Source organism: Mesoplodon mirus (genome assembly GCF_964341445.2).
Source record: "Mesoplodon mirus genome assembly, chromosome: 14".
Classification (NCBI taxonomy): Eukaryota; Metazoa; Chordata; class Mammalia; order Artiodactyla; family Ziphiidae; genus Mesoplodon; species Mesoplodon mirus.
This window is the reverse complement of record NC_138990.1, coordinates 62,624,853-62,650,541: the sequence shown is the minus strand read 5'-3', so window position 1 is coordinate 62,650,541 and position 25,689 is coordinate 62,624,853. Positions and strand designations below refer to the sequence as shown.

At 48.8% G+C, this 25,689-nt stretch overlaps 1 protein-coding gene across 3 annotated transcripts in view; it reads right to left on the bottom strand.

Moving 5' to 3' along the window:
* The window catches only part of EPAS1 (endothelial PAS domain protein 1), an 89,122-nt gene that overhangs the window by 21,090 nt on the left and 42,343 nt on the right, over nucleotides 1-25,689 (bottom strand). Inside the window, exons 2-8 of one of the 3 annotated variants that reach the window (XM_082642360.1) lie at nucleotides 18,320-18,510; nucleotides 17,553-17,629; nucleotides 15,603-15,804; nucleotides 9,618-9,769; nucleotides 9,137-9,221; nucleotides 5,602-5,720; nucleotides 5,293-5,498 (exon numbers count right to left, since the gene is read on the bottom strand). In XM_082642360.1, the coding sequence (XP_082498486.1) occupies nucleotides 5,293-5,498; nucleotides 5,602-5,720; nucleotides 9,137-9,221; nucleotides 9,618-9,769; nucleotides 15,603-15,804; nucleotides 17,553-17,629; nucleotides 18,320-18,510 (1,032 nt within the window). Of the gene's footprint in view, nucleotides 1-5,292; nucleotides 5,499-5,601; nucleotides 5,721-9,136; nucleotides 9,222-9,617; nucleotides 9,770-15,602; nucleotides 15,805-17,441; nucleotides 17,630-18,319; nucleotides 18,511-25,689 lie in introns of those variants that run through there. The other 2 variants (XM_082642362.1, XM_082642361.1) reach the window with 2 other exon arrangements.

The window sequence follows — 25,689 nt, the reverse complement described above, 5'->3', positions numbered from 1 at the left end:
GCTGCCTCTTCCAAGGAGTATTTCAAGCAGATTAGACAGGATGATATACAAGCATTTCTCATAAATATGTTCAAACTTTCTTAGGGCTGATTTCAGAACATCGTCGTTTGGAGGAGACACAGATGCACAAGGAGAGCATTTAAAGTTTCTTCTAACTCAAGGATTTAAAGAAATATACTATACCATCTTACATAAGATAGGTAAAGAAAGACTACTGTGTATGTCTGCAAAAATATTTAGAATACACTAAATATGAAACTAAAAATGACATGTAATATATCAGTCTGAAAGATCACTTTGAATTAAAGATGCCACCTATCCTCTAAAAAAAAGTAAAATAATTTGTTAAATGTATCTCGGTACACAATGAAAGTATATAATCTTTTACTATTAATTTGCCCGAAGTCAGTCTATTTTCTTCTCAGACTTTAATACTGTTGCTTTTCAGGTGTTTTGGTGTGTGTGTGTTTTACAACTCATGGCTGTCTATAATTTTATTGACAGCCTCTTCACAGTCCTCAACTATCTCCTCACTTTTATCATCATCACTATTGCCAACTTCTTCGTATAAAAAGAATTCATCACAGATTTGATCCACAGAATTTGAAATGCAGGCATCTTATCAAACTGTAACTCCTGATATTATTACATCCTACGCTGCCTTAACCCAATGACAAAACAGGGTTGCCCTCAAATTCTTTATCTGTAAAAATTACAGGACCCTCTTTGTTAATTTAAAATTTTTACTGTTATGGTAACTTTTCCCCCAGTGATACTTCTCTCATCCACATAATTTGCTTTTATAATTTATTTCTAACATACAGGAAGACTCATAAAACACACAAAATCACAGTGGGATTATATGCATTATAGATTTGCCCCACTCTCCTTGATGGCTTGGCTTCTTTCAGTTATTCTCTTTGTCCACTAGATGGCGCCTCCATGTGAATTTAAGAACCACCCCATTTTATTTTTTTTAATTTTAATTTTAATTTATTTTTTGGCTGCATTGGGTCTTCGTTGCTGCGTGCGGGCTTTCTCTAGTTGTGATGAGCGGGGGCTACTCTTTGCTGTGGTGCGCGGGCTTCTCATTATGGTGGCTTCTCTTGTTGTGGAGCATGGGCTCTAGGCGCACAGGCTTCAGTAGTTGCAGCATGCGGGCTCAGTAGTTGCAGCACACGGGCCCTAGAGCGTGCGGGCTTCAGTAGTTGCGGCGCATGGGCTCAGTAGTTGCGGTGCACAGACTCAGTAGTTATGGCTCGCAGGCTCTAGAACGTAGGCTCAGTAGTTGTGGCACATGGGCTTGGTTTCTCTGCAGCATGTGGGATCTTCCTAGACCAGGGATTGAACCTGTGTCCCCTGCATTGGTAGGCTGATTCTTAACCACTGTGCCACCAGGGAAGTCCCAGAACCACCCCCGTTTTAAAGTTAAACTACTTGAGAACAATTTTTGTCTTCCTTTTGGGTGAATGGTTCATTAAGTTGCTCATGTCTCTAACTCCAAACTCTTGGAGATCAGGAATCATCTCTTTTCTTCTTTGATATAATTAGTCTCTGGCACTGGGTTAGATATACAGCAGATGCTCAATAAATAACAGTTCATTAATTGGCTGCTCATTTTAGGAGACAGAGTATAACACCTCTATTTGAATCGTAAATGGAGACGAGATCATCCATTACACTGATAATCAGGATATTCTTCTTTAAACGTGCTACTCAACTTTACTCCCCCTATCTAGAGCAATTGACTGTATATACACATAAGTGTGACTGACATATAAATTGTTACAGAATTCACTTCTAACAATATTTGCTGTTTCAGATCATTAATACAGGACTTGACATGGTCCTCTCACCCTTTGTTAAGAGGAGCAGGATGAATGCATTTTGAATCATCTGCATTCCTTTATTCAACTTCAGATGTTTCAGAATAAGTTGTTTCAGGTTCAGTTGATTTTGGAAACCTGAGACTTAAACACAAGATTAGAGTACTCTTTTCTATTTTATTTGTCTCTCCCCCTTTTCCTCTGTTCTCCCCTGTCTTTTTCTCCATGATCCTTCTCTTTTTTTGTTTGTTTATGTCTATGGTCTCAATACATCTAAGAAAAAGTACCAAACAGCCTCAAAAGTGATTTTGTGGGTTCTACTTGCCTTACATTTTCATCAGATTCTTCCTAACTTTCCCATTGGGAAAAATCCCCTTTATGGGAAATCGCAGCCCCTCATGTGTGCCAGATGTCATTAAATCTAGTGAATTCCCTGATTAAAATGGAATGCCCCCCACCCCACCCCGCTATGATATGTGTTGGTTTTTGAAGCATTGATCTTGGAAGAGGTATGTGTGTGTGTGTGAGAGAGAGAGTGAGAGAGTGAGAGAGTGAGAGAGTGAGAGAGAGAGAGAGAGAGAGAATGAATATGTGTATATCCTTCCCCATCCCAGTACAAAAAGTGTAAACAAAACCAAAAAATCCTAGTCTTCATCAAGGCAACTGAGAAATAACACATAGGTATTAAGGACTTAAAATAGTCACTTTATAAACTGTCTAAGCCATGTCTGTGCCCTTGTTAACTAATCTGCTAATCCGTTAAACACAACTTCTGTGTGGCACAGCATCCTGTGTCTTTAGATGCCTCTGCACCCATCTTTCCAGCACCTCTGAATTCAGAGTTTGGGCCATGTAATTAGGTTCTTGAAAGGCAAGATTCTGCTGAAAGTGCACTGTGTCTAGCAAACCTTATAAGCAATATCACCCTCCACACTCCGAGTCACAAAGCCCTAAATCACAGGTTCCGTCAAGCCAGGATCGACTCTGTCTACCAGCCCTGAACCAAACCAAGAAGTCAGTGCAGGGCCCCTCCCCTTTCTGGGAAGAGGGCCTCCTCCACTCTTAGGCACCCAATTGCTCATGTTATTGTCCCCTCTTCCTTTTACTCAAAGGTTAGATGCTTTCAAGAAACGACCTGAAATTCATTCAAAACAAGATAATGAATGAGGGATAACTTCAAGTTACCCTTTCCAGAGGATTTTTTTTCCCTTCACATTAACAAGGGTCAAAGTCTTAAGTCTAAAAAAAAAAAAAAATCCTTCTTTTCTGTTATCTAGGGATGAGGAGTTATTTTCTAGGACAGGAGGGTGTTCCCAGTGCTTCTGGGGTCACATTAGGGCTGTGCTTCACACGCAGCTTTCACTGTCAGCACTGCTCCAGCTGCTCTAAGGCTAAGGCATGCGGAGCACCGCACCGCCCCACCCCACCTCGAAGCTGGAGACACGCGGGCTACGCGGCAGGATTTCTCTTGTCTCAGAAGATTACGGAGAGGGGTGCACATTACAAAACTGTATCTTCTGCCCAGGATGGTTCTTGGAATACAAAGACTACCTCTGAGAAACAACGTTACACACAGCATGGATTTCTCAGGTGCCTGCCTTTGGAATAATCTCTCCAATTATCCTTGTATCACAATAATGACAATATGAACAGCCATGATAAACGCTGACTGTATCAAAGTTTCAGGACACAAGTCTTCACATGTGACATTTTCTCCCTATGAGGTTAGAGCGCTTCTTTCTACATCTGGAACTACGCACTACCCCCAAGAGCCTTGAATCCAGCACTCTGGGGACAGGAGTGACTCAAGGACACTTTTACAAAAGTTCTTAAACCTGGAGTGGCACCAGCCAACACCAGGTCAGTCTAGAATCAGGGGAGAGAAACTCAGCTGAGCCTGGAAAGTAGGGCCGCACCCATGAAGAAATGCAGACACCCATGGGACATGCAGCAGAAGAGAGAAAGGTGGGCAGGCCTGGGGGCCGCTGAGCAGGAGCTCTCTCCTGGGGTCTTTGGCTTCCTGCTGGCTGGGAAGGTGAGGCAGTTTCCTGCTAGTGGTCTCTCCTTCTTCCAGGCTCCCAGCCTCTACATGCCTCCAGAAGTAGTCTTGGCCCCTTGAGGTTAGTGGGGAGACTAGCTCTGGGGGAGGGCAAAAACAGGGAGCAAGACATCAGCAGGAACAAAAAGCCTCCCATCAGTTACGGGGTTTGTGGTTTTCAAAGCGCTTCCATAGCCATCATCTCATCGTACACTGATCCTGTGAAACAGGTGCAGACAGTATTCTCATCTGCATTATAGAGAAGGGGAAGCTGAGATCTCAGGGTTTCTGGAGAAACCCTAGAAGGGGAGAGGGGAAAGGTTGGAGCAGCAAAGAGCTGCCACAAAAACTGTGACTCTGGACAAACGTGGTAACTCTGGACACTGCTGAAATCTGGGGTCAGGTGGTGAGATCCCTGAAGGCCACCTCTGGTCATGCACTAGTCAGCAGACTGCAGTGGCGGCTCCTCGAGCCAGGCCTGCCCGGCCCAGCCCCTGCTCCTGGCCTGTCCTTCCCTCTCTGATGGCAGCCACTGCCCACGGCATCTGTCCTTCCCTGTCTTCCTCCTTCCACCTCCCGATCCGCCCATGTTCCCAATGCCCAGGCACAGAGGGGAGGGCAGAGGACAGGCAGCAGGGAGTCAGAGCTATCCCTCCCGCCCCTTCCACAACAACCCAAGCCTCTTCCCCATCTGTTTCGAGCCTCTCCTCAAGCTGAAACTAGAGTGACATGGATTACATGTGCAGTCTTAGGTGCTCTTTCAACTACTCTAATGAAGCAATTTAGGTGAGGACCACAGCTAACACCGAACGCTTCCTATTGGATTGGAACTTAGGCCATATCACTGAATCAAGGCTCTTAACCACCACTACGTTCTCTCATAAGAGAATCTCCAGTTAGGCCTGGCTTTGGGGGTTAGGGTCTGGCTTAGTTCCCTTCCTTGAAAAGCCTTCCCAAGTAGACTGGACAGCGGCTGGAATGGAGGTGACACAGGAGGAGCAAAGGCCGAGGAAAGAGCTCATTCATTGAAAAGAACACACAGGGGCCACGCGGCCGTAGGGCAGCTTCCAGGCCAGAAACCAAAGCTCCCAGCTGGCCTCTGAATTGGGGGTGCTAATGGAGATCTCTAGACCCTCGTCTCCTGGGGAGGGAGAGTGGCCTGGAGATTTCCTAGGAGGCTGACACGTATGTGGAGGAATGTGTACACACTACCGCGATCCACCATGACAGCAGCTGCACCCCAGATCAGCTCTGCTGTGACAACAGGGGACAGCCCAATATGGTATGAGGAACCCCTTGGTGGCACTGATGGGATGAAACAGTGACCTGCACCCAGCAATACAACATTAATGCCACAGACCCACACCCCGACCACAGGCACGCGCACACACACACACACATGCACGCGCGCACCCCACCGGGCCCCACCTGTCGTCACAGTAGGTGAACTTCATGTCCATGCTGTGGCGGCTCAGGAAGGTCTTGCTGTCCAGGGGGATGTCCATGTGGGACGGGTGCTGGATGGGCTCACACATGATGATGAGGCAGGACAGCAGCGGCTCCTTGCAGCCGCAGAGACTGCTGTGAGGGGGGCAGTTGTTGTAGACCTTCACCTGGCCCGTGCAGTGCAGGACCTGGAGACCAGCCGCGGAGGGTCAGACGTGGAGCCGAGAGCCAGGGGCGGGGTTGGGGGTGGGGGGGCGCACTCGGTACTCCAACCCAGGCCTGACGTCCTACCTTCCAGGTGGCTGACTTGAGGTTGACAGTGCGGCCTCTGTTGGTGACTGTGCACTTCATCCTCATGAAGAAGTCCCGCTCTGTGGACATGTCTTTGCTTTTCTTCCCAAAACCAGAGCCTGGATAGAGAAGGGTAGGGGAGCCAGCTGAAGTTTCGTGTTTGTATTCAGAGGGGGGGCAGTTTTTCAGGGCAACACGTGCGTGTGTGTGTGTTCCCTGAGGAGCGGCTCTCTGAGCACACGCAGCCTGCCCTGAATGCTCCGTGCCACCCTGGCTGTGGGCCAAGGCTCGCTCATCTCCAGCCCGTCTCCCACTGCTGAAGGGTCGGGGCTGTTCCAGTGTGTTATCTCCCACTGCACCTCGCACTCCAGAGAGGCCAGGCGATGAGTGACCATCGGCCGTGATCTCAGCAAACCTCTCCCGGGGCGGGTCCAGGTTCCAGAGATGGAATTCCAAGGGACAGTCTGGGCGAGACCACAATTACTCCAAGGGGATAAGCCTCTCGGGCTGGAAATGTCCCTTAGACACCCCTGTCTTTTTTTCATTCCTGTCCCTCCAGTGCCCTAGTTTCAACCTGCAATGGCTGCATTCAGGATGCTGCTCCATTTGCTTTCTCCCTAAGGTGACACAGGTCAAGGCTCAAGAGAGACTGCTGGTCCAAATCTCCTGTGGGGAGCAAGTTCACCTTGAGGATTAACTCAACACAGATCATATCCTTTCTCAGCCAGAATTAAATAAATCACCAAGACAAACAAGATTGCTTCCTTCCTTAGAGTCTCCAAATAGCCTGCCATTCAGAACCTCTCCCACTTTTTGTTTTAAAAAAAAAAAAAAAGTGATGAATGCAGTAACTGCCAGCTGAGCCCCCCTGTCCATGTCTAAATTCTGCCATCCTGGACCTTCCAAGGTACACTCCTGCCCCCTGCCCAGCATCTCAGAACAGACTAGAGCCTTGTTTCAAATAATCACACCCCTCCCTCTGGCATGGCCACCAGCTTCTGCACCTGAACCCCCAGGGGGCTGTGACTTATTTGGGTGACACAGCCCCAAATCACTGTGTGTTGAATGAATTGTGGCACCTTCGAATTTATCTTCAACAACCCTAGGAGAGCCTACTAAGTAACAGACCAGATGGTGAATCTTTTTTTTTTTTAAAGAGAGAATATTCCTCCATCATGATTAAAAAACCATCTCTCCCATAATCAATTATGTTTCTTCCTACAATTCTAATTCCCACAAGTGGGGTTTGCACATCATGAGACATTCCTGTGTCTTGGGGCCTGGTCACAGCACCAGCACCAGCTCAGGTGCTGAGAGGTGGGCTGGAAGGACTCATTTGTGGCTGTGACATGGGTTAGGGCCATGGCCTCCTGACCTGTTAACTTCTGAGTCTTCCCCATCCTGCCATTTGGTTAATATTTCTAAACACAGCTCCAAACAGATTACTCCACCTCTGCCCAAAAACTTCCACCAGCTCCCCTCTGTCTACAAGGAAGAGGACCGAGGCCCAATTCCTGGCCTTCAAAGCCTTCCACACCAGCCTCGCAGCCTTATCTTTCTCTGGGTGCTCGCACTAACCCTGTGCTTACAGATCATTCAGGTCGGCACCTTCAAAGGCTTTGCTGATTCACTGATTTGGATCCCAAGTCCTCAACACAGAGACCAAGAGATCTAAAGTTCTACTCGGATCAAAAGAGTAGAGTTCTGCTGAATCACGGCACTTGGGAGCTGGAAGGTCCTAGACTTTGCCTGGTCCAATACTGTCACTTTGAAAAGAAAGACTCCCAGGAACAGAGCAATGAAGTGACTCGGTTCAGATCACACGGTCAGATTGAGACCAGGGTCAGAGGTTGAACTAAGACTGAGAACCCAAGGACCCAAGGGTTTCCAGAGCAGAGAAGAAATAGAGACTTTTTGGTTTTCTCGGGCTTCTAGCACCTGTTTTAGAAAGGGATTCAGAAGCTCTGGCAGCCCCTTCCTCACAGAACCAAACAAGAGTTTCTCAGCGGCACAGAGAAGACAGTGAACAGCCCAGAGTGCTCCCAGCCTGTGTACGCCCGGAGCCAGGTGGCCTTTGGGAGGGAGAGCAGAGGCACTGGGCGGGGAGGCCGTGGTGGGGTGGGCAGAGGTGGTGGTAATCCTGCGCTTTGCAGGCTCGGTCTGTAACAAGGGTAGAAGTGGGCCAATGAAGTGTCTGCTTTTGCAGCATGTGTGGTAATAAGAGCAAAGCCTTGCAGGCTTGATACCACTGCCTCTGTCATTCAGGTTGGACAAGCACTCACCCCATGGCAGTGGCAGGTGAGGGATAGAAAAGGGGATGTCTAGACTCGGGCACAATCTGCCCAGGGCAGAGATCGACTCTCAGGTTCAGAAGGGACCTCGAAAGTCATTAAGTCCCCTTCTTCTCAAAGCTTCGGTCCACTTGACAATATGCCCATCTGTGCTTTTGCCTGACTGTCCCCAGTTACAAGAGATGAAGCAGCAAGCTCTGATTGTCACTGCAAAGTGCTTTCTGCTTGTATAGGCCCTTCAATCCACTGGCATCTGCTGGAGGCCCCACAGGAAGGGTGCAGTGCACGAGACCTTATAAATCTCTTCTCCATCAAAAACTACCTGTCCCATTTCTTATCACCAGGAGGCCAGATTCCTTCCTTGGCTCCCGGGGTAGCTAGTCTCTAAAGGTGGCCCCAATGAGCCACATCTCCCAGTATTCAGGGCCTCCTGTAGTTCCCTCCCACAGTGAATGGGGCTGGCCTGTAACTCACTCTAACAGCAGGACGAGGCAGAGTGGTGCTGTACCAGTTTCGGGAATAAGCCTTCGGAGAGCCTGGCTGCTTCTACTTTTGCACTTTGGGGGAGCCCTGAGCCACCGTGTAAGAAGTCTGGCTACCCTAGAGACCCCATGTGGAGAGGGAGAGGCTCCAATACCTTCCAGAGTGAGAGGGAGGTCCAGCCATGCCCTCATCCCAGCCGAGCCCCAGCCTCCAGCTACCGGCCACAAGGTCCCAGAGGTGTGGGTGAGCCCTCTGGTCATCCCCCCAAGTCCAGCCTCCTGACATCACATGGAGCATAAGAACCACCCACAGAACCCGCAGAATCATGAGAGCTAATAAAAGTACTGTTTAAGCCACTATGTTTGGGGCAGTCTGTTACACAACTGTCTTAGGGACAATCACAACAGTTCCCATGAACATTTTGGCACAGATGAGCTGATTGGTTTGGGTGGTGTCATTTGGCAGAGATGCTGGATGCTCAGGTGATGAAACCTTCTGGAGACAGTGTCCTAACCTTAAGGAGTGCCCTAGGAGTGTGACGTCAGGCCCCAGAAAGAGCCAGCAAGAGACCCTTCTGAGTACTGGGTCCTTCCAGGGCCCTCGATCTCATCTCCTAGGCTCTGCTGGGTTTTTTATGGATGTCAGTTTTTTTTAGGTCATGATGGCCATGTTCCAACCATCCTACATTTGTAGACAAAGGTAAGGCAGATCCCCTCCCAGGTGGTGTGAAAAGGAAAGAAACGCAATGAAGAATACGTTACCATTTTTGAGACTCAGGTTCTCACGGATCTCCTCATGGTCACAGGGATGAGTGAAGTCAAAGATACTGTGCCCTGTTAGCTCCACCTGTTTCAAAAACAAGGTTGGGCTTCATTATTCCTAACACTGAAGAAGAAGTCTCCAAGAGGAAGCGGGGCCCCCTTTTCACATTTGGAGAGAGGGAGGAGGCTAAATCAGGTCTTCTCATGTTCCACTCCACAGGTCCACAGACACACCGGTGTAACAGACTTCATGACGGATGTGGTTCACAGGGGTGGCTCTGTTAATCCAGTCGGCAGAGCTGTCCACCAGGGTGGCCATCAGCAATGCTAAGCCCAATGCCAGGGGTTCTCAGTGTGTTCCTGAGGTTTGAGGCTTGAAATCAGAGAGAAGCAGGGTGGGCATATGCAAGGAGAGGCCACTAATTTCTACCCCCAAGTGGAAATGCTTTCCCTTTCTGAAAGAGCCAGAGGAGGGTGTCACCTGTGTGAGTCCCATGAACTTGCTGATGTTTTCTGACAGAAAGATCATGTCGCCATCTTGGGTCACGACGGCAATGAAGCCCTCCAAGGCTTTCAGGTACAAGTTGTCCATCTGCTGGTCAGCCTCAGCTTCAGGCTCACTTTCAGAGCAAACTGGAAAGAGACAGGGGTTGGACAGCTTGCATCAGTGTGTTAAAGCAGATGGGACTGGCATGGACGGATGTCTGCCAGGGATGGCTCAAAGGCATTACGTGGATTTTTCTGGAAACGCACACTGCCAACCATCTAAGTGTCCACCACAGGCTCAAGCAGCAGGCATTTGACGAACACCACTGCACGGAGGACACCCTGACAGGAGCTTTGCGGGCAGTACGGTTGTTGTGGCCGCAGACTTGTGGCACCCGCGGCAATGGCAGCAGTAGCGGTCACAGATGCAAAGGCAGTTACAGGAGTCGTCGGGACAGTAACACTCCCTAATGGAGGCTGAGCAATGGCAGCCTATCAGGTACTGCACTGAGCATGCTGTATCACCTTCAAGACAGCTGTGGTGTAAAAGTACTATTTTTTTGTCTCATCTTACAGATGAGGCCTGGAGAGGTTAAGTCATTTGCCCAAGGTTATAGAGGTTGTAGCTAGTGGACTCAGGCAGCTGAATACAGAAGCCACACTCGCAACCATTCATAGGCTTTGGACTGTTCCTCCTATTGGGCTGTTATGACTCTGAGTAAGTAACAACCTCTTTGAATATTAGTTTCCTCATCAGCTAAATAGAGATAATAATTCCCATCTCTTTGAGTTGTAAGGATTAAATACATATGTAAAATGCCTAAAACGTATGAACTGTCATGATTCTCTCTCCCTTCTCCCCCTCCATGACACTGTCACTGCCTTCAGATTGCTCAAAATCTCTCCCTTCTCCCCCTCCATGACACTGTCACTGCCTTCAGATTGCTCAAAACCTGGACGGGGGCTGTGTGGCATACAGAGACACAAATCTAAGCAAAAACTTCAGGTTGACAGAATTGGGCACCCAAGAGGCATATAGACAGTAAGTGCTGAAGCGTTCATAGGAAGACGGGGGTTGCTGCGGGGTGGTCAGAGACAACTGTTTAAAGAAGGGCATTTGAAGACATGCATGAAAAACAGGGACCTCACTCTGTTAAATGAAAGGAAGGCTTTCTGGGCCTAGTGGGTTGGGCCGACACTGGAAAGCATGGAGGTGGCAGAGCCTGGAGAACGCTCCCTCCAGGGACGGAGGACAGGTCCACCTGGCTGAAGAGGAGGGTCCATTTCCCAGACTTATCGACTGGCCTCATGAGGTGGGTCCAGTGGCCTGGAGCAGTGGCATCTCAGACCACTGCTTTGGGGAGATTCATCTGGCAGTGGCGTGCAAGGCGGTTTGGAGTGAGGACCAGAGGTGTGAAGCCACGTGAGGCGGCTGCTGCTGTGCTGGTGGCAGGCTGCAGAGGTGGTTGCTAGGGGCAACCTGGGAAGGCATCCACTCCCCAGCCAAGGGCTTTGAGGAACCCTGGCCTATGAAGTATACCTCTGCTATGTGCAAAAGGCAGACTCAGCTCTTGTCCCAGCAAATAAAGCTCTCGGGCCCCAGACCCTTGGCTCGTATGGCTCAGACCACAAACTTTATTTCAGCCCTGCTTCTCCTAGCTCATTATTTAGCTCCAAATATACATTTACTTATAAAAATTTGTATTCAGCCAGTACAAACATCAAGCCCAGTATGCCTCCCTTAATTTACAGAACAAGAGGATTAGAGAATAATTTGTCACTTATAAACGTTAACATTCGCTTAACTAAAAAAAAGGAGTCTTTCAAACTGAGACTGTTCTAGGGAATGTAAAATGCAATGCATTTAGGGGCCACTTGGCAAGGGACACATGGATGCTGTGAAATGAGGTTCAAGGGCCTTTCTGCAAGGGCACTGGATTTATTTGGTTCTCTTTTCTCTTTTCCCTTGAGCTCCTAAATTTAAGCTCTGGGCCATATGCTGTTATTCCTCAAGAAGAACAAATCCAAATTAGGAGATGTTCCTACCAAGGGGCCTCAGTGGCACCACTGTGGACCATCCACCTTCAGGACACAGGATCGGTGAATGTGCCTAGGTCACTCATGCTGCCCAGGGACAGGCCAGCCTTTAGAGCCAAGAGTTGGGCCATACAGAGTAGTAGCCTAGTGACTTCCCTCTGTTTTGCTAAAATGGTAGAATGAAATGAGGGACATTCTTTCCTCTTCATAACCTGATTCAGGTGGCTAGCCTATGGGAGGGGAGACTGTCTGGGAATGGCCTTTTTACCACACACCTACCCACACTTGATCCCTGCTTCGGGCGCCTGCCATCTAACTGGTTAGCTGAACTGATGATAGTGAACCAAAGTTCCAGGTGTGGGTGGTGCCTCGGCCAATGTTCGTGCTCTGGGTTAACACCTATATTTAAACAAGGGCTTCAGGAGAGACCATGACTTGACTTAGTGCTTTCAGATTGGAGCGTGCACTGGAACCACCAAGAGAACTTGCTAAAACAAGGATTTCCAAGCCCAGTGCAAAGTAAGAATGTGGGGCCTCTTGTTGAAACATTAAACCATGCCCAGGGCCCTTCTGTGTGGGACCGCACAGGTCACACAGAGTCATGGAGCCACCCTGGATGTGCCCCCTGACCAGAGTTCCTGAGTCGGCAGGTCTCAGGTTGGGGTCTGAGAATGTGCTTTTCTAACAAGTTCTCACGTGATGTGGATGCTGGTGGCCCTAAGACTGCAGGTGGAGAATCACTGCCTTAACTCAAGGTCCTACGAGTGACCCTAATGCCCGGAAAATCAACCAAGTTTGGCAGGTGGTGACCTATTTGGGGGATGGGTGAGGAGAGGTTTTCAGCACTGTTAAAAATCACACCAGAGAGGTGAGCACCTTCTCCAGACAGCAGAGGCCAGCCCTGTGATTTCTGGCCTATTGAGATTTTCTTCTCTTCAATGTCTTTGATCTCAGTGGCAACACTGACTTCAAAATCTGGAGTAATCCCAAGACAACCCTATTTGGGTTAACTAGGCCCAGAGGAAATAGTTCTGCTTAAAATTTCCTGTTTTTTAACAGTTCCGACACAGCCTAACTGGTTTCCATCCGTGCCCAGTACACTTGCTTCCAGGAGGTGGCGAAATTGGCTGTAGCAGCTGGCCAGCTGGCCTCCAGGAGGGAGGGAGAGGGGTGCACAGGGCCCACGAATGGAAACAGAACATCTTGGAACTGAAGTCACAACGGCTGGGGGGCCAGCAGGCTGGCCCCCAGGAACCCTGGGACAGCAAGGCCTCTTTCGTCTGTGGAAGGCTTTGCTGCCGTAGCACCTGCCTATACTCCTGGGGGCTTCAGAAGGAACCTGGCCAGCGTGCTGTCAGCTTGGAGCTGAGGGTGGAAACTGCGGGGCCAGAGGCAACCCTTCACCCGAGGGGCCAGGGGCTCAGGCACATCATCTGGCTGAAGACGGCTCCGCCTTCTCCCCTGCCCTTTCTTGGGAGCATCACATCTTCTGATTGGATCATTAATCTCTGACTCAGTGCTAAGCACATAGAAAATTCCTTCATTCACTACGTAGTTATTGCCCTCCTGCTACACGTCTGCCCCATGCTGGGCACGAAGCAGGAAATCAGTCAGGTCATCTGTCAACAAGTGACGCTTACTAGATGCTCAGTCCTGTCCTAGGGAAAGTCAGGTGTAAGAGCATCCTTTCCCTCAGGGAATCCACAGACTGGTGGGGAAGAGAAAGATGAACCGCCGTAAGGCTGCACAACAATCCAGAAGAAATCCTTGGTGCCGAATAAAGAGGAACCCACAGTAGGTACTCCATAAACCCTCAGCAGGGTCTTTAAATTGCCTTGGGCTCCAGGCCTCAGTTCCTTGCTTCCCAGGACCCTTCAGGGTCTGACCCCAAAGAAGAGAGGTGGGTCATGCAGCTCAGAGGCACTCTGCCGAGATGCAGCATGCTGGGCCCAGGAGCACAACAAGGTTCTTTAATGCTAAAAATAGCCCCGGTAAACAGGCTTTGATGACTCCCCACAGCCAGGATATGCGCGGGCTGAGGTTTCGGAGCACTTTTTCCGGAGCACCGCGCATTTCCTTCAGGCAGCACCACGCGGGGGGTGGAGGGGGGATGGGACCCGAGGAGCAGCAGCAGCTGGGCGTCTGGGGCAAGCGGGCAGGGTGGCAGGGCAAACGCTCCTGACCGGACCTCTGGGACCAGATCGTCCCAGGGCTGCTGCTCAGGGTGCATTTTTATTCCACCAGGGTTATTTTACCTCTGTTCCTAAGTCTGAGAAGTTCCAGGAGTGTTTTGACTGGTCTTCAAACCACCCTGATGTGATCCCCCGGTGCAGATGTGTCACCGGGTAGTTATCAATGAAAGGGCTTTCCTTTTACACCAATTCTTCCCTCCGGCCCACAGACCCACAACTACGCCCGGCCCTGGGTGTGCTGACTGCAAAAGCAGACCCAGTCAAGCCATGAGGAAACTATTTCTGAATCACTTACTGGGTCATTAGCCCCACCTTTAAACTCCACCATTGCCTGGTAGTAGGCTTAGGCTACCCTCACATCTTTGGCAGAAGGCACTGTGTTTTATCTGACCTTGCAGGCCTCCCAAAGGGCTTTGAAAGTCCACCATTAGAAATTCATTCCTTTATTCTGTGCAGAACTTACTATCCTATCTCACTTCTCTGTGTTACCCTTCATAAGATGTCGTGCCGGGCTGGGGTCAGTACATACCTGCTGATTGACCAGACTTTTTTGGTTTAAGTTAAGGGAATGATCTGAACAAAGCATCTCTAGAAGAGACTGTACGATTAGCTGCTCTCAGCCATTAACATCCTAGCATGAATCAGCCTCTCAGCTCTTCACCAAACAGGAAAGAAAAAGGCCTTGGTTTGGAGGGTGAGTGGGGCAAGGGGGTGAGACAGTTAAAAAAAAAAAAATAGAGGTGAAAGCCTGGGAAAAGAAGTCCGAACGGGGGTACCTAAGAGGGCACCAGAAACCATATCTGCCTCCACAATTTTCCCTCTGGTCTCACTCTTTCCTGCATGAAAAGGTCATGGCAAAAAACTAAAATCACTTGTCCCACATTTTAATGTCTTTCCCTTAGTAGTCTAGAGAAGAGAAAATCATAATCTCTTATTAAGACTGATGTCTTCACTAAGCAAATGCCAGTGAATTAATAATAAACCTGACATTTGTCTTAGAAAGCTTGCTGCACATTGACCTCTAGCTCTCATGTAAAATGAATTTGATTTTACCTCATATGAGTATGGGGGAAGCCAAAAATCAATTTTATAGTGAAAAGCCAGCTCTGCATATCTACCACTGTTTAAGGCCGTCTGAATGCAGGAGAGAACCTCATCTGGTTACAGTTTGCGGAGCTCCTCTTGAAAGAGGATTTAAGACAATCAAGTGGTATTTCCACTGATGTTCCCGTCAGAGTGTGTTCTGTTCTCGGCCCAGCGTGGAAGCTAATATCATAAAGCTATTGTTTCAGTTTGCTTCCTGTGATACAAATCTCAATCGGCCGCCCAGACTCCCAGCCTGAATTTCTCAGCACTGAGGTTTCCTCTCCAACATTCCCACACAGAACAGCCTACTGTGAAAATCAAAGGGAAACGTGTTACTAAGTAAAGAAGAAACTTTTCTAAAGCAAAACCTGGTCTTTTTTAGCCTTTTGAACTCTGAGGTATGCAACCAGCTATTTCCTATCATAAAGTGAGCCAACATCGCCACTCACCTTTGTTAGAAATGCTTCAATAATGGATCTGTGGTTTGTTTTGACTTGGGAAAGCTTGGCAACTCTGCGTTTTGCTAGAAATTGCTAGAAGGTGGTAAGAGGACAGTAAGGGTTTACACTGGGTTTTCATTTACATCATTTTTTCCAGAAGACTACTCTTATTATAAATCAATTTGCTTGTTCATAGTAAGTTTTATCTCTTAAGCTATAACTTACTGATGGCCCATATGTGGCAGGCAAGAGGAAAAGGGCTTTCATATCCAATGTCCACGGTAAGTACTGGTATCCTCTTTGTGCAGATGAGAAAGTAAAGCTCAAAGGTAGTCAAGAGGTTTTCACAAGGCTGCAGAGAAGGAAGGCAGCCCGACTGAGGTTCCAGGGCAGGTCCAACTGTCCACAAATCCTGTACTCCTTTTCGCTGCATTGCATGTTTTGAAGAAGCAAAATGTGATTTAAAAAGAACAAGATCCTGTCTCGCATACAATTCCTAAAAACGATAACAACAATTGGTCTAAAGAATGCGTGGCAGCGGCCTGGAAGAGAAGGTACAGAAGGCCATCCATCTCCTCCTCCCCCAGGTGAAGCATGTTTTATGAGAACTGCTCCTTCAAGGACGCCCAGACCAGATGGCCAAATGTGGACACTTTTTATCCTTTTCTGTCATTTCTTTCCTCGGGACCGAGAGGACCAGAGCTGACACGCTGAGGGCTCTGGTCAGTCCAGGGCCAAGCCCAGCCAGAGCACAGGCACTTTGCTTCCACACTTGCAACCACCCTGGGAGGGGATGTGTTGATGTCTCGCTGTGGCCACTCTGGTCCTATCTCCCTGGGCATATCTGGCACACAGGGGGTTCACGCCAGCACACATGCAGGCAGATGTGCTCAGAGCCTCCAATGTGTGTCCCGTCCAAGCCGACCCTGAACCACTGAGGGACGGTTATGCATGGGAGAGCTCGGAAACCAAGGCCGTGCACCAAGAGCAAGGGTAGAAACAGTCACTGAGGGTGTGAGGACCTCCTGCAGACCCCAGTGCTCAGGGCTAGCCCCTGGTGCCTCTGTTTTAACTTTGGTTCCTCCTCCAAGGGAGAACCCTCCTCTTCCCCCAGTCCTCAGCCCTCATCGACATCTTTGCCTGACCAGGTTTGCAGAATGCTCCTGCCCTCCATGTCTCTCTTCCCATGGATTCAAAAGGACTTGAACTCCAGGTGCTAAGTGTGTGACTTGGAGCAACCTTAACTTTGCTGTGCCTCACTTCTCATCATCTGTGAAATGAGGAGAAACATCCTGCAAGTCCAAATCAATCACAGAGATGTCCCAGGATTAATGTATTACTCCTTTCGGGGCTCCCTGCTGGTGGAGGAACAGGGGTGGTGGTGGTGGAAGGAAGCAGCGACAAACTCAAAGAAATCCGTGTCTAAGAGGAGGATCCCAAGTGTTGTAACAGGGAAGTTGAGATGCTTCTGGGTGTGGGGAAGGGGTCTCCATTTAGTCATGAAGTCCTCCACTCCCTACTCTGTGCAGATGTAAAGATGATTCCAACAGTGCCAGACACTGCCCTCACCTGTGTCCGGAAGAAAGTACACACGTGTCCTGTGATGGCATCTCCAAGCCTTTCTTATACTTCAGCCCATAGTTCCCTCTTCCTGTAGCATCTAGGAGGACAAGTCTGCCATTGCCTTGCACTGTTTCTTTCAAAGTATTTATAGAGCAAGTCTTCGCCCTGGGTTCTCTCCCTCCTGTCTGCTCTTTCTTGAGACTCTTTAGATTTGCAGTCCAGGGTTAGCCCTCCAACCCTTGGACCCACTGAGCGGTTATCCTACTTTCTGAAAGTCTTCCCCCCATATCCTTCCTGTACTCCAGGGCCCAGAATAGCACATGCCGGTCTGGCCTCCCCGCCTCACAGTAGATTCCCTCTGCTCTGGGTTTCTTTCCCAGAATAGCCACTTCATAACAGGATGGCAGAGTCAACCCCACTGCAAGGCACACGGCTCACTCGGGAACACTGAAACGCCAGCACAAGAGAACCTTCCCTTGCCCTCCCTCCTCCGCTCATCACCTTGGATGCTGCCACCTGCAGTGCCACAGCCAGGTGGGGTGCGGAGGGGCACTGCCCGCTGCCTGGTTGTGTTAAGAAACTGGCAGACTAGAGGGGACTGTCGCATCAGACCTGACACTGGCAGAATCCCCAGGCCACCTCTTTCTGGTCAGGACTAACAGGAAATGGTATTTTGAAGAAGGTGAGCTCTGAGGGAAAAAAAAAAAAAAAAAAAAGTTTTGTGAACTTGAGACTTGCAGAGATTATCAGGGGAGGTGAGAATTAGTTGGTTCTGAGGGGAGACTGTTACCTGTCAGGGGCTCCCCGGTGAGTAGCGTGGCTGGGTCTGGTACCTTACAGATGTTCTCTCAGTTAATGCTTAAAGACACCCCACGCAGTAAGTATTTTAACCCCTTTTAACAGATGAGGAAACTAAGAGCAGAGACACTGAATACTTTGCCTGGCACCCTGGCTAGTAAGGGGGAAAGATCCTATGGGCACACCTCCGCTTCTGGAGAAAGTGGCCGGCGGATAAGCACTAAGATGCTTCCTAAGGATTCATTCACCCTAGACTGGAGTGTGGGTCTGACAGCCAGAGCACGGGAACTGGGGAGCCAGCAAAAGCTGCTCTCATTCTCCCAGCCCTCTCTGTCCCCTCAGCTCCCAAGCACTCCCCTGGTCCTGCCCTTGCTCTTCAGCCCATGGCTGTATTCACTGCAAAGGCCACTGCTGGAAAGATGTTCAACGAAAGAGAACAAAGCGCCAATGACGGCGTTTCTGTGGGTGGAAGGTTTGCAGAGTGGGCGTTCCTGGGGAGGAAGACCTTCCAACTCTGGCCCAGTGGCGCCTCCTGCATGCGAGGACACGTGGGGAAGGAGCCCGGGGGCCCGCAGCCTCACCTGAGGACAGGAGCTTGTGTGTACGCAGGAAGCTGATGGCCAGCCGCATGATGGAGGCCTTGTCCAGGTGGGAGCTCACGCTGTGAGGCAGGGGCAGCTCGTGGGCCAGCTCGTAGAAGACCTCCGTCTCCTTGCTCCGCCGGCACCTGGCAGCATCTCGGGACTTCTCCTTCCTCCTCTCCGAGCTACTCCTACATGGAGAGGCAGGGGTTAGTCTCTAGCACGTCACTGTCATCCCATCACACCCCTGGTCACGACATCCCCGGGACTCCCCACCCACGGCACGGCCAGACCCTCCCGATGAGCTGACGCGGGCTCACGCCAGTCACCTGAGCTGCCGAGAGTCAGCTCTGTACTGTCAGCTCTGCCTTCACGCGTCTCGTGTCTTCTCAGCCGCCTTCCCCTCCTGCGCGCCACGGAGTCCACGACAGGGCTTCACGTGGGTGGGGTTTGAGCAAAGCCTTGCCAATTGAATCAATCCACTGGCAATGCCTGGGACCTGGTCCAGGGCTATCTGGGGACTGAGGTGAATGCCCAGGGACGGAGAGGGAAGGGTGAGGAAGCTGTGGCCAGTGGCCCAGATGGCTGTGTCAAAGCCTCTGGAGAACCAGATGAAGATCTGCTTCTGGATAAAATGCTCTTAGAGACAACGAAGCCCAGAACTGGACCTTAGATCCCATTTCGTATCAGAGAGTGATTTCCACTGTAAAAATCGAAAATGCCACTAGAGCCCAAGAACAGTCAGCCAGACACCCGTCAGTCTGATGTCCCGACGTGGACACCTGCTGAGGGTTAAAAAGGACTGAGCACAAACACGATTCCTCTTTAATCCTGCCAGGACAGGCTACCAGCAGGCCTTATCTTTCTTCTCCTTTCAGGACAGAGGGCCACTCGCCAGCTCTGTATGTTTATATTATTTAACCTGATTAGCCTCAGTTTTCTCATCTGTAAAGTGGTAATACAGTACTTGCCCCACAGAGTTAATGTGAGGATCAAATATGATAACTTCTGTAAAATCTTTTTTTTAATAGAAATTTATTTATTTTTCATTTATTTATTTTTGGCTGTGTTGGGTCTTCATTGCTGTTCACGGGCTTTCTCTAGTTGCGGCGAGCGGGGGCTACTCTTCGTTGCGGTGCATGGGCTTCTCATCGCGGTGGCTTCTCTTGTTGGTGGAGCATGGGCTCTAGGTGCGTGGGCTTCAGTAGTTATGGCACGCAGGCTCAGTAGTTGTGGCTCGCAGGCTCTAGAGCACAGGCTCAGTAGTTGTGGTGCATGGGTTTAGTTGCTCCGTGGCATGTGGGATCTCCCCAGCCCAGGTCTCGAGGCCATGCCCCCTGCGTTGGCAGGTGGATTCTTAACCACTGTGCCACCAGGGAAGCCCCCAACTTCTGTAAAGTCTTTAGTGCCAGGCCTATCCCAATGGTAAGCAGTCAATGTTAGCTAATATCAGTAACAAATATATTCATGAAAAGATAATAGTGAGAGTAAAAATGTTACAAAAGAGTACAGTATAATCCTATTTTCATGGAAATGTATTATACATAACACTTCTTATATAGGAAGCAGTCTAGAAATATAATAAAATACTAATAACTGTTGTTCTTACAGCTGTCACGTATATGGTACTTATGTTCCAGGGACGGTCTTAAGCACTACTGTGCTGGCCTCTTTAATTCTCACAACTACCCTTGGAAGTAGTTGTTATTACTACCCCTAATTTACAGATGAGGAAACGGGTCCATAGAGACTAAGTACACTGGTCCCCCTTTACCCACGGGGGATTCATGCCAAGCCTCCCAGTGGATTGCCTGACCCCCTGGATACAACCGAACCCTACCTGTACTATGTTTTTTCCTATACTTAATGGGCAGGTAGCGTATACAGCACAAATACACTGGACAAAGGGATGATTCATGTCCTGAATGGGATGGTGGGACACTTCATCATGTTATTCAGAATGGCATGAGACTTAAAACCTATGAATTGCTTATTTCTAGAATTTTCCACTTAATATATTCAGACTGGGGTTGACTGTGGGGAACTGAAACCATAGAAAGTGAAACTGTGGATAAGGGGAGACTGCTGTAATTCACCTGCAGCCTCTCCGCAGGTAAATGGGGAAGTGGGGCTTTGCACCGGGCAGCTGGGCCCTGGAATCCAGGCTCTTCTCCGTCAATGATGTCCTGCCTCCCTGGCCTCAAAATTGTTACAGTGTCAGGTCAGTGACGTTAGGAGGAATTTTTTTCTTAGTGCTTCTCTGTATTTTCTTATGTTTCTATAAAAAAAAAACTATCTTGCTTGTTGAATAAACAAGTTCGTCTTTATTTTTTTTTTAAAGGTGTCCAATGCAGTTCACGGCTCTCAAGGCCTCACCTAACCCGTTCCAGCTTGCTCTGTCTATCCTCTCTCCTGAGACTTCCAAAACCAGGGGCTGCTTCTCCTTTTGTTTGGCTTTGCAGCCTGTTATCTGGACTGAAGATTCAGTATTTTGGGATTCCCGGAATGCTGACACACCGCCTCTCAAACCGCCAAGATGTGGGGCAGAGGCACTGTTTTGACTTTACCACCTGCTTCATTTTAGAAAAACAAAACCACCAGCTCCTTGGACGGATCAAGCATCATAGACTCAGACTGCAGGAGGAAACTCCAACCGCTGTTGATGGTCAGGAAGAACCTTCAGAAAAATTGTGAAATGAGTGGAATTGTTTTTCTTGTCCTATCTCCCTTTTCTGTTTCCTTCACCCAACTCACATTTCCTCCTCTGCCCCTGACTTCCAGCTCTCAGAACTCTCGTCCCTGCACCCCACACCTTCAGAACCTTCCCTTAGGATCATCCTGCTCTTGCTCCAGCCTGTAGTGGCAGTTTGTATACTAGTCCCTCTCATTTGCATTTTAATCCTGACCTCTGATTGTGGAGCGAAAGCAGTTGTTCGAGGTTTGCACGCATCCTGGCCCAGGAAGGGAGGGTGAGAAGGGGACAGGATGCTACAAATGTACCCATCACACCTGCGTGTCATGAGAGCCAGCGTCTTTAGGACACTGGATTCCACTCTCCAGCACAACCGTCGTGTTCCCCAACAGAAGCATCATCAACGCATCACCGGCCATTAGGGGCCTCTAGAGAAGGCCTCCTGGGTGAAAAAGACATCAGCACATTTACATCGATGTGACATTTACATCAATGTCTGCACGCACAGCGCTTCCCTTTGCCATTGCCCCTTCTTTGAAGTGGAAGAGCAGACAGAGAGGAAGAGCCAGGGAAGGAAAAGGCCGTCTGGGGTCGGTGCTCTGTCTGCCAATGGCCTTTGAGATTTGGCTCCTACTACGTTCTCTTGGCCACACAAATGTTTATTGACACCCACTTTTGTGTCGGGTGCTGCACCGAGAACCTTACATATATTACCGCATTATAATCCTCTTAACAACACAGTTATGGTAGGTATTGTGAGCATATTTACACACGTGGGAACTGAGGCTCAGACATCATCTGTAACTTCTCAAGGTCACAAAGCAAGTGCCTACATAAGCTCTTGGAGGGTGTACAGTCAGTGAGCAGACACTTAGAAGTCCTGAGACACGTGGGTGCTCCCTGTCTAATTCCATCCTCACCCCCTGCATATGACATGGGCAAGGCAGGCACTGCTGTTGTCCCCATTTCACAGATCTGGAAACTGTGGCCCGACCAGGTTAAATTACTTACTTAGGGCAGTTCTGCTAATTAGTGGCAGAGCTAGGGCTAGAACCCATCTCTTCTCAGGCCAATACATACTCTTTCTACTGCTTAACAGTAGGAGGTAGTGGCTTTAGCAAGGAATAAACAGCAACATCTTAACGTTTAGAAAAAGAAAGGTTGAGAATCTCATGCAGTCTCTTGGTTTAAAAGTCTGAGCTCCACTTTAGCTACCTTGTTTTTGCAGTTGTGCTCTGGGACCAGCATGACTTTAATTGGATTATCTAGTTAACCTTGACACAGCCCAGAGATATCTGTCTAACGTTGACTCTGGGAAGAACAGACAAACATGTGTAATGCTGCCATATTGAATTAGCAACACGGAAGAACAAGAATAATTAATGCTAAGTGTAAAGGTGAGACCTGCCTTGTCCTAAGTGATGCACCCAGTTGACTTCCTCACCCCATCTACCACAGGTTGGGCCTCTCAAGCCAACGGAGCAGGGCACGGGAAGTTAGGAGGACTGGTGTTTTAACACGCTGGCCACACACTATCTAGCTATCTGATGTTGAACAAGAAAATGCATTCTCAGTGCCCTGATTGCCTCATCTCTGAAACGGGAGCCAGCTCATGTCTTCTTTGTCAGGATCAAATGAGATGAGGGTAGAAGGGTTGGAAGTACTAGAAAGCTCTCCACCAATGAAACCCTCAAGACAGATAGTAATGATCCCACTGCCAGGCTAATCTGAGCATTAGTCACGGTCAGACTTTGGCCCTACAGCTGCTCATTGCCAAGTCAACGCTGTCTCAGGGCTGCAGGTGTATTTGTTGGTCAGGCTGATTTTGATCAGTTTGTTGGGTCATGCAGCTGACCCTTCTTAGGTCAACGAGGCTTCATTTCCTAAAGTACCTGTGCCTTATTTTCTCTCCCTAGATGGGTGTTAGAATTCACTGCAATAGACCAGAATTTTTTTTTAATGATAATTCTAGACATGGCATATTAGAATTCTCTGGCTTTTTGTAAAAAGATATTTTATCTAAGTTTTCCGGATCATCAGAAAAGACTCAGAAATGTATTTCTTATTCCAATTGCTCTTTCTACAAAGTCCCTGCTCCTGTCTTTCTTGGAGGTCCTCCTGAGACCACAGGGGGTTCCCACACAATACATGGTATACGGAACACACCACATGAACGTGGCCCTGGTTGACTGTGTCTCGGGTGGACCCAGAAGTGTTTACTGAGCTCCGTTCTGGACCTTGTGGAGGAGGTGCACATTCCTTGATCTCGAGGAGTACGCAGTCTGTTTGGGGAGCCAACAACTTGAAACATGCCCATGAACCAGCGAAATAAACACAGGCAATAAGCACGATAGGTGGTTAAGATAAGAAACAAGCTGATGTCAGCAAACAAGGTCAGGGCAGGCTACCCAGTGAGGCAGGAGGCCAGCTGATCCTAGAAGGACAAGTGGCGGCAATACCTTACAGTGTTTGAGGGGTGCAGAAAGCACATTTTTTACACTTTATCTCATGTGAGTCTCACAAAACCCCTGAGAGACAGAAACTCCTATCCCCATTTAATAGATGAAGAAGTGGAGATTTAGAGAGGCAGAGTGACTTGCTAAAAGACATTGTCTCAAACCTAGTTCTTCTGGGTCCAAGATCAAAGGTTCTCCCCTGGCAGCAAGGAAATTGCTATTTATTGTCTACCTTCAACATGGACCAGGCTGTGTTAGATACCTTCCCACCAACTGGATGTCCATGTACACTACAGGAAGACGAGAAGGGTGACGATTTGGAAAAGATACAGTGACATAAAGACTCCATGGTGGGGTAAGGGGGAGATGCTGCCCTTAGGTGAGCACCCACTCACCTCGGAAAAAGACCTGGAACCTTAGGTGTAGGCTTAAGAACCAATACCCGAGCTCAAATGGAGTGTGAGTAGGAAGAAGGGGAATCAGTGCAGCATGCAGCCTGCATCACGCAAGGCTGGGCGTGTGGTGCAGTGCCATCTGAAGGGACTCTACAGTGCTCCATTAAAAAAAAGCTGCAGTTCCAGCCTGCATGAATGTCTCTCTCCAAGCTACAGCTGGAGAACAAGCGGTTTCTCTCATTTTGGGGGGACATTTCCTATACACAAATTTATATGTATTCTCCCCAAGTTAAAAACTCAAATTCTGAAACACTTGATTCCACCTAAGGGAAAAAACAACTTAGGGACCGGGCGGCCAATCAAAAGATAAGACAAAACTGACGGTCCTAAAGCTTCAGCATGCACATGCTATAACGCAACCAGGGAAAAACCACTTTGGCCAGAGCTTCGTTATCTTAAAATTTTCTCCTCAGATTTGGGGTTATTGCTCTAAGCCTGGCTTAGAGATCCCTACTTAAGTCAGTAATGGAACCATTATCAGCTCTTGGTCAGCCTGCCTTGCGGCCCCCAAGATGTCACCCACTGCACCAATGGGGTTGCTTGCTTAATTAGCCATAGTCTCCTGATCTTTACTTTTAGGGCTCCCATGCCTAATGCCTGTGGGCCATCAGGGTATCAAAACAATACACCTGTTCCCTATAAGGTTCGAAGGCTTAGAAGCAGAATGGATGTCAGCAGGTTAAGGAGAAAGACTGAAGCTAATTAAACCAGCTTGGATCAGTCTATTGGCTGGTGGTGAAATTCTAAGCTGGTGCCAATTCGCAGAAGGCTGTAAATGGATGAAATGAAGGTCAAATGCAATGGGGAGGGAGCTTTTGTGACCCTCCACTGAGGCTGTGCCACTGCTGCACGAGGGCTGCCTGAAGGAAGGAACACGCCAGCTTCAGGTCCCAGAGATCAGGACGAGTGGCTGCCCTACACCCAGGGGTTGACTGCTTCATGGATTAAATTACAGAACAGGACTTCCCTGGTGGCGCAGTCGTTAAGAATCCACCTGCCAATGCAGGGGACGCAGATTCGAGCCCTGGTCTAGGAAGGTCCCACATGCCACGGAGCAACTAAGCCCGTGCGCCACAACTACTGAGCCTGCGCTCGAGAGCCCGCAAGCCACAACTACTGAAGCCCGCGTGCCTAGAGCCCGTGCTCCGCAACAAGAGAAGCCACCACAATGAGAAGCCCACGCACCGCAAGGAGGAGTAGCCCCGGCTCGCCGCAACTAGAGAAAGCCTGTGCACAGCAACAAAGACCCAACACAGTCAAAAATAAATAAATAAAATAAATAAATTTAAATAAATAAATAAATTAGAGCAGAACCAAAGCTGGTGCTTCTCAATCTTGGCTGCTCACAGCAATCATCAGAGAAGCCTCAAAAAACTGATGCCTGGGTTCTACACCTACCCCCAGAGAGTCCTATTTAATAGGCCTGTGGTGCAGCCTATTAAGGGGTTTTGAAGCTTCCCATGTGATTCTCCTGTGCAGCCAGGGCTGGGAACCACTGTTGCAAAGCAGTCAGCTTTAAAATAAAAAGGCTGTTTTTTGTGTGTTTTGTTTTGTTTTGTTGGTGGAAGGAAAAGGAAACAGATATTTACTGATCACTGGGGCTAGGTGCATTTCATAAACATTCTCATCTGATTCTTATTTAAATTATGCAGTGGTATTGGTCCCAATTTTGCAGAGCAATGGATCTCAACTTTAGCCTGCAGAAGAATCACCTGGAGGGCTTAGAAGGTTTCTGAGCCTGTGATCACCTGTCTTTGGAGGACTGAA